This window comes from Penaeus japonicus, unplaced genomic scaffold, assembly GCF_977035675.1.
Source record: "Penaeus japonicus unplaced genomic scaffold, GWHDUDI00000001_assembly GWHDUDI00000017, whole genome shotgun sequence".
Taxonomy (NCBI): Eukaryota; Metazoa; Arthropoda; class Malacostraca; order Decapoda; family Penaeidae; genus Penaeus; species Penaeus japonicus.
The window spans coordinates 19,767,393-19,776,874 of NW_028234419.1; the positions used below are offsets into that span (position 1 = coordinate 19,767,393).

Below are 9,482 nucleotides of genomic sequence, written 5' to 3' on the forward strand. Positions count from 1 at the left end.
GGTGTAGCAAGCCTTGTTACAGCATACTCCTTATTAACTTTGTCGTTAAAATGCATGTCCGCTCTCTGCTACGCCACAAGTGATAGCTGTATTACCATATGAATAATTCAGTAACAGACGCGGAGGTAACACTTTCAAGTATACTTCTCATATATCATTAAGTGCAATTTCACTTCACTCGAAATTGGGGACTTACTATTGTACAACATTTTGTATTCAGAGTACACTGTATAGCATTATTTACGGCAGACGAATGTGTCACAATTCAGAAAAAAAATAACAAGCAGGAAAGTAGTTACTTGCTACCTCCCCCCCCCATCACCCCCTCCTCCCATCACCCCCCCCCCTCGAAAACAAAACAAAAAAGGAAGAAAATAAGTAATCAGCCTTATTATGCTGGCTCTATGGAGCAAACTCGAGCACACGACCAAATGGAGCAAAAGGGAAAGGGAAAAGGAATGAGCTTGTTAGGCACTTTTGTCTACCTTTTTTTTCGGCCGAAAATGACAAAGAGAAAATATTAGGACGACAAACTTCCGTCTGACTCGATCCTCCTCTCGTTTGGCGAATGAATGCAATGACCTTTTTGATAATGAACGTGATAGTTTTCAAAAAAAAAAAAAAATGAAGAGAGAGAGAGAGGGTTATTATTTGTGAGACAAAAGTGGGCTGATTTATGCTTTTGCGATTGCATATTTGCTCTTGCCGCTGCAGAATCTCAAGAACACCCTGGGAGACCTGTCAAGGATGATCGATTGACGCCGTTACGGGTCTGCATCTCGAGCCCCAACTTGGACTTCGAATTAACGGCCGGATTCTTGTACGTGTTGCAGTTAATGAAACTTTTGCCATCAGAGCCTCTAAGTTGTCTCCGGTAATGTATCCACTTTGTAATTTTGAGACGGCCGTGTCGATTTCGAAGACTTGGGTTTGCTTGAGAGTTAAGGCTCCTGTGTGCATCTCGGTGCGAAATCAGGGGGGGGGGGGGAGAGAAGTTGATGTGTTTCTAAGACCCCCCAAAAAAACGGAGGAGAACATGGATGAGGATGCCCTATGGTCAAAGCCAGGTTGCATCAAGCCCGTGCGAGGGCGGCTAACTTGGAAAAAAGAGGGAAAAAAAGAAGAAAAAAAAGGAGATACTGGCTCCGCCCTGCTGACCTCACAGCAAACCTGCTTTTAATTGTATGCGACGAACATTTGTCACTAAGCCGCAGCAGCTCTCGTGTGCGAGATTTATAGACAAATAGATAACCACATCACAGGCAGTTCTATGCATATCCCTACGCTCATTAGCTGGTAAACATTGGTTTGCGTAGTGTTATACATGCATTATCATACGATGTGCGTTTGTTCACTTAGTAGATTGTTCATTTGTCAAAGTATTTAAAAGAACATCTAACCATTTTTTAAATCTAACGTTTGATCAATAAAAAAGATTTGAAAGAATAATTAAATCAATAAAAACTATAATGAAAGAATAACAAAATCAACAATGAAAATGATTTTTTTTATCAGTAATGAAGAATTGATAATATCAATAACCAATCAATAAAAAGGAATCTAAAACCCAATCATTCATTAAAAAAGGACTTTAAAAAAAAAACATCAAAATCACGTTTTTTCGTTTATTCTCCCTCCTTCACTCCCTCCTCAAGGACGACCTCAACATTCTCCTAGAATTCCTCGGGCTCCTCCTCGGCCTCCTCGGCGGAATCAAGGCCGACCTCCTCGTAGTCCTTCTCGAGGGCGGCCAAGTCCTCGCGGGCCTCGGAAAATTCGCCCTCCTCCATGCCCTCGCCGACGTACCTGAAGGAGGAGAGGATTTAAGGGGCGTGGACGATGGTGTTTGTTGCGGGAGGGAAGGGGGAGGTGGTGGGAGAGGGGGGAGGGGTGTTATCAATAGGCTACCCTTGAACTGGAATAATCTGAGAGGATTGTGGTAGATTTTGATGCTATGGAACTAAGACAACCAGCATTGACGATTATTAGCAATGAAGACAACATCATTAGTTTTAAAAACAGAAAAACTATGATAAAGATTTTTATAATGATGGTGATGATTTTCATAACTATAATATTACACTAGTTCTTAAAAAAAAAAGAAAAAAAAAGCATAAGATATACAAATAGACAAATAACGTGTCACACACTGGACACAACTTCTGAAAATGTAACTTCTAAGAAAAAAAATATCCACACCACATATAACCAAGCAAAGAACCACCAGTACTAACCAGTGGACGAAGGCCCTCTTGGCGTACATGAGGTCGAACTTGTGGTCGAGACGCGCCCAAGCCTCTCCGATAGCGGTGGTGTTAGAGAGCATACACACTGCCCGGGATACCTTCGCCAGGTCACCTCCAGGTACCACGGTAGGAGGCTGGTAGTTGATGCCCACCTGCAGGAAGAAATGGTTGTTTGGTTGGTTATTCGTGATGGGAAATTGGAGGTGTGACCTAACTTCAATTCAAAGGTGATTCAGCAGGTCTTAAAGAACAGGAGTGGCTGAGGTTCTTGGTGGTGGGAAAAGGGGAAAGTGATTTGAGCTTAGAGTCTCAGGTGATTTAGCAGGATTCAATGCTAATAACTGAATGAGTCGCTTAAATTGATGTGTCGTTGAGGTCCCACTCTAGGAGGCTTGGTAGGTGATACCCATTTATAGGAAGACCAGAGGTGGGAGTCAAGGCTAGCTCTGGAAGGAAAAGGGATTGTGTCTTTACTTAGATGTGAAGGTGATTGAGTAGGTCTTAATGTCAGTAATTAAACGCTTTGAATTAATGTGAACCAAGTAACGCAGTAGGAGGTACAGGCGGCCTCATGCGGAACTGGTACACGCATTTCAGCCAGGAAGGGTTGAGCGGTTGCTACACCAGATTTTAGATGTCCTATTTTGTAAACTTCATTGTTATTATTTTCTTCTGTTTTCCCTACCTTGAGTCTCTCGGTGACAGATCCCTAGTCCTCCTTTCTCATGACTTTATTTCGGATTCATACTTTTACTAAATGATTGAGGGTCGTAGAGCAAATATGAAAATACATATACTAAGTGTTATGATTGAACTCGATTCGAATAATTGTAAATAATAATAATGAAATTATCATCGCTCAGACTTCACGCCAGTATCCTAGAAATGTGAAAATATACCTACGTCATTATATGCCTCTCTCATAACTATCCAATGATTCATTTAACAACTACAACAATAAATTACTGATTAAGGCGTATTGAGAATGACAGATCGGTGCAGCACAGGGGCTGTTAAAAAAAAGACACTCCATTGACTAAAAGGTTCTTTTCAGATGAAGAAAAAAAATAACAAGGGCTGAAGTACTCCTAGCATACTCTCTATCCGTGCACTCTATATGTATATACGCCTGTACCTTAATATTCAGATATAGAAATACATATAGATATGAATATATAGATACAAAAAGAGAGAGAGATAGAGAGAGGAGAGAGGAAGAGAGACGGAGAGAGAGAGAGGAGAGAGGAACAGAGACAGAGAGAGAGAAACAGAGACAGAGAGAAACAGAGACAGAGAGAAACAGAAACAGAGAAAAAGAAACTGACAGATACAGAGAAAAAAACAGAGACAGAGAAAGAGAAAAAAAACAGAGACACCATACCTTGAACCCAGTCGGACACCAGTCCACAAACTGAATAGTGCGCTTGGTCTTGATGGTGGCGATGGCGCAGTTGACGTCCTTCGGCACCACATCGCCGCGGTAGAGCAGGCAGCAGGCCATGTACTTGCCGTGGCGGGGGTCGCACTTCACCATCTGAGGACGAGGAGGAGCTTGTTGTGTGAGGCTTTCGATTTTCTTGTTTTAATTTTTATTGTTATTATCACCATTATTATTATCATTATTATTATTGTTATTATTATTATTAATATCATTATCATTATTACCCTTGCTATTATCATTATTACTATTATTATTTCATCATTATTATTATTATTATCATTGTCAGTAATATTACATTTTACTTCTACCAACAGTCTCATAAAATCAGAATGTGTGCGTGTGTTATTTCCTGTAGAAACAACACATCACTCAGGTAATTTAACCTCGCAATTTAACCCCATATATCAATTCTAATCCACGGGACCCCTCCCCTCAAAAAAAAAATACCTGGTTAGCGGGCTCGAAGCAAGCGCTGGTGATTTCTGCCACCGAGAGCTGTTCGTGGTTGGCCTTTGCTGCTGAGACCACAGGCGCGTAGGTCACCAGCGGGAAGTGGATCCTCGGGTAAGGCACCAAATTGGTCTGGAATTCGGTCAAGTCCACGTTGAGGGCGCCGTCGAATCTGCCAAGTTGAAGATGATTGAGGTTGAGAAACTCTTGCAATCGCGGGTTTTGCGTTTTGTTTTTTCTCTGGCTCTGTTTCCCTTTCTATCTATTTGTATATCTCTCTATCTATCTATCTATTCGTCTATCTCTCTATCTATCTATCTATCTATATATATATATATACATATACATATACATATACATATATATCTTTCTTCGGTCTACAGATATCTTTTTATCTACCTCCATGACCCTCTACCAATCTATCTGTCTATCTATCCATTGACCAACTCACCCACCCACCCACCCATCAGTACCTGAGAGAAGCCGTGATGGAGGACACAATCTGGCCAATGAGACGATTGAGGTTGGTGTAGGTGGGGCGCTCGATGTCCAAGTTCCTCCGGCAGATGTCGTAGATGGCTTCGTTGTCGACCATGAAGGCGCAGTCGGAGTGCTCCAGGGTAGTGTGGGTCGTCAGGATGGAGTTGTAGGGCTCGACCACCGCTGTGGCCACCTGGTTGGGGCAAGGGAAGGGCTTTTGAGAAAGGGGTCTGCAGAAGAACGGTTTTTTTTCTCTATCTTTTTCTCTTTGTCAGGGTCTTGTTTTGCTCTCTTTCTTTCTTTCTTTCTCTCTTTTTTTCTCTCTTTCTTTATCTATCTCTCTCTTCTCTCTTTCTCTCTCTCTCTCTCTCTCTCTCTCTCTCTCTCTCTCTCTCTCTCTCTCTCTCTCTCTCTCTCTCTCTCTCTCTCTCTCTCTCTTTCTCTCTCTCTCTCTCTTCTCTCTTTCTCTCTCTCTCTCTCTCTCTCTCTCTATCTATCTATCTATCTATCTATGTCTCTATTTCTATCTTTCTTCTCTCTCTCTATCTCTCTATCTATCTATCTATTTACCTATCTATCTCTATTTCTTTCTCTCTCTCGTTCTCTTTCAATCTCTCTCTTTCTATCTTTCTAGCTCTCAAGTACCGAAACTTTTTTTGTAAAGATATAAAACAGATATATTAACATACGACCTAACTTTTTACGAAACAAAAACCGGAAAGTGTTTTTCGGTAGTTTTTCCATAACAACTTATTAATTTATGCATAGTGTGTCTCTCATATAAGTCTGTGCACAAAGTGGTGTTCCCATAACATCTTACTAATATATATATGCACTACGTTACATGTACGTAAGAAAAGTACCGTATGGTAGTTTTCTCATAACAACTCACTAACACATTCATACTGTCTCCCTTACATACAATTGTGAAGAAAGTAGTGTATGGTAGTTTCCCATAACAGCTCACTAATACATGCACACTATATCGCCCATATATATTAGCTTGTGTCTGTCTAGTCTTGTAAAGATACCGAAGACCTGACTGGGTCATCAAGAAGATCAGGTAACCCATTTGAAGTACTGTATATAGGGGTACAGTCTCAGGTTATGATGGTTCACGACCTGTTACAGGAGCATGAACCACACATGGAAAGTGAACCACGAAAATTTTTCATTGTAAGGATAACGAAAATTGTGTGTATACAAACGCTTGCAAAAAATGTATAACTATGTTGACGTGCCCAAAAGCCCATGCTTAAAAAAAAATAAAATAAAAAAATAAATAAAATCGGGCCTACAGTCTGCGGTAGGAGATATGGCCATATTTTGTGCTAGGCCTATTTGTCCGACTGGAAAGTTTTATAAACGAAGGGGAGGGAAGGGAGAATGAGAAGAAAAAAGAAAGGGGGAATAGGGGAGGGGAGGGGAAATGGAAAGAGTGAGATGGGGAGAAAAAGTTGGGTTCTGTTATATTCAATTTTTATAATGACGCGCAAATAATGAGAGTGAGCAGGGGGGGCATTGGTAAGAAAGAGAGGGAGGGGGGGGGAGAGAGAGGTGGGGAGAAAAAGAGGAAGAGAGACAAAAAAAAATAGAGAGAGAGGGAGGGGAGGAGAAAGAAAGAGAGAGAGAGAGAGAGACCTATTATTTTACTAGATTTTCTAGTTTCCCGACTTCTAGGCCGCCACCATCATAGCGCTAATATCTCTGTCAGTAACGCAAGTGTAGTGTGAGACCTTATATACCGTAATTGTTAATGATATTAGCAAGGGTACAAGTTCGCAGTCTGTCATTATTCATCTATGAAAACCAATAATAGGTGAATGATATCAGCATCCTGACTACTCGGTGATATTGCAGAATGATTATGAGCAACTTGCAAAATCAATCCAATTATTTCAAACTGTTTGAGAGTTAATCCTTGTTAATTGAAAGCAATCAGAAACAAAAATAATTCTAAACCGGATATGAAGTTAGTTTATCTTTTGAGAATTAAGTTAAAGTACAACCAACATCATTTGATATGACCGAGGATTAATAATTAGTACTTTCAAGATGTGACAGATAATTATTAAAGGCCACATAACACATTTCAAATGATTTATATCGCCCCATAGTAAATACGCATTACCGAGAATAACATATATCAATAACAGTGATTCCCATTTGCTTATATGTGAATCAGTATATCATACATAGATGCACACAGTCACCCATACACACAAACACACATACACACACACATATACTCACGCACACACACACATTCCTCCGTCCATCTACATACCAATACACACCAGCACATCTATATAACACACGCGTACACATCTATCCTTCATCCATCTCTTTCTACATACCAACACACTGCAAAGCTTCTGCATAACACACACGTACACATCCATTCCTTCGTCCTTCTCTGTCTGCATACAAACTAATACACATACGCGTACACACCTATTCCTCCATCCAAATCTCTCTACACACCAATACACACACGCGTACACACCCATTCCTCCATCCAACTCTGTCTACATACACACGTACACATACACGTACACACCCATTCCTCCATCCAAATCTGTCTACACATCAATACAGACACGCGTACACACTCATACCTCCATCCAACTCTGTCTACATACACACGTACACATACACGTACACACCCATTCCTCCATCCACCTCAGCCTACACACCAACACACACACACGTACACACCTATTCCTCCAGCCAACTCATCCTACACACCAATACACACACACGTACACACCCATTCCTCCATCCACCTCAGCCTACACACACGTACACACGTACACACCCATTCCTCCATCCAACTCATCCCACACACCACTACACAGCACTGCATCTACCTAAAACACCTGCACACACCCATACACTACCTGTGGTGCGGGATAGATGGCGAATTCCAACTTGCTCTTCTTTCCGTAGTCGAGTGAGAGCCTCTCCATCATGAGGGACGTGAAGCCTGACCCTGTGCCGCCGCCGAAGGAGTGGAAGATGAGGAAGCCCTTGGGGGAGAGAAAGGCCGAGAGTCAGAAGGAGGCACAGAAGGGAGGATGGAAGGGGACCGGGACCATCTTAGAGAGGTGTGTCCATGTCCAAGAATTTATTTAGTTTATTATTGCGGGTACTGTTGTATGTCTTTTTTTATTATCATTTTCATATATCATCCTTATTTTTATTGTTAATAATATCATTACCACCATAATTTATATTATCGTTATCAATCATCAACAGAAATAACACATTGTTATCAATATCACAATTATATCACTATTATTATTATCTCTTTCATTCGTATCACCATGATCGTTGCCTCCCACCACTATCATCCAGCTCCCATTAACACCCACAATACTCTACCTATCTCGACTATCACCATCACCAAGACCACACCATCCCAAGTCACCATACCTGAAGGCCTGAGCACTGATCGGCCAGCTTCCTCACGCGTTCCATGGTTACGTCGATGAGTTCTTTGCCGATGGTATAGTGTCCTCGTGCGTAATTGTTAGCCGCGTCCTCCTTGCCTGTGATCAGCTGTTCGGGGTGGAACAGCTGACGGTACATGCCTGTTCGCACTTCGTCTGCGGGAGGAGAGGAGGTTGTGATTTCTTGGGTGTTTTTTGCAGGATTTCGATTTTTTTTATTATTATTTGTATTATCATTGTAGATTTTGTTATGGTCATTATTTTTATCACTATTATTGTTACTATTGTTATTATTATGATGATGAAATACTATTATTGCTATAATTATTATCATCATTAATATTATCCTTTTCATTATTTCATCATTAATATCATAATCATCATTATTATTATCATGGTCATTATTTTTATCATTACAATTATCATTACTGATATCATCATCATTATTGTTATTACTATTACTATTATCATTATTATCATTATCATCATCATTATCATTACTATCATTATTATTATTAAAATTAATATCATAAGCACTATCATCCCCATAGCTACAAATATGACCCAATATCAAAACGGTTATATTCATCATCACCATTACAAATACCCCCAACTATCAACCCCATCCCCACCCTCACCATCACCACCCCCACCCTCACCACCACCCCCACCCTCACCCCCACCCTCACCCTCCCCAACCCCACCCACACCATCCCCACCCACACCCCCAATCCTCACCAATAACCGTCGGCTCCAGATCGACGAAGACCGCCCTCGGCACGTGGTTCCCGGCGCCCGACTCGCAGAAGAAGGTGCTGAAGGAGTCGTCGTGGTGCCCCGCCATCTTGTCGGAGGGCATGGAGCCGTCGGGCTGGATGCCGTGCTCCAGGCAGTACAGCTCCCAGCACGCATTGCCGATCTGGACGCCGGCCTGACCCACGTGGACGCTGATGCACTCGCGCTGTGGATGAAGTGGAGGTTGAGATAGAGAGGGGTGGGAGGGAGGGGGGGAGGGGAGGAGAGAGAGAGGGAGAGAGAGAGAGGGGGAGGGAGGGAGAGAAGGGGAAGGAGAGATAGAGAGAAAAAAAGAGAAAGAGAGAGAGATATAAATAGAAAAGAGAGAGAAGGGGGGAGGAGGGAGAGAGAGAGAGGGAGAGAGAGAGAGAGAGAGAGAGAGAGAGAGAGAGAGAGGAAAACACAGAGAGAGAAACAAAGGAAGATAGACAGATAAAGATTAAAAATAAATAAATAGAATAAATAAATAAATAAACATGCACGATCACAGGAATATATTCAGCAATGAAGCTTATCCAACATGCATACTCTAACTCTGAAAGACGAGTAAAACGGGAGTCATCAAGATAAAAATAATCCTTCTGTGGTTCACCATAAAAACAAAAGGATGATCACATA

The 9,482-nt window shown here is 41.6% G+C and overlaps 1 protein-coding gene across 1 annotated transcript; it reads right to left on the reverse strand.

The window, feature by feature from the left end:
- Positions 1 to 1,611: 1,611 nt before the first annotated feature.
- LOC122265352 (tubulin alpha-3 chain) lies at positions 1,612 to 9,055 on the reverse strand. The gene is made up of 8 exons (XM_086546080.1): positions 8,808 to 9,055; positions 8,053 to 8,225; positions 7,518 to 7,646; positions 4,611 to 4,810; positions 4,135 to 4,309; positions 3,628 to 3,780; positions 2,235 to 2,398; positions 1,612 to 1,806 (listed from the first exon to the last, which is right to left on the reverse strand). Exons 1-8 carry the CDS (start codon positions 8,926 to 8,928, stop codon positions 1,674 to 1,676), a joined length of 1,248 nt encoding a protein of 415 aa, XP_086402206.1. The 5' UTR covers positions 8,929 to 9,055; the 3' UTR covers positions 1,612 to 1,673.
- Between the last annotated feature and the right edge of the window lie 427 nt (positions 9,056 to 9,482).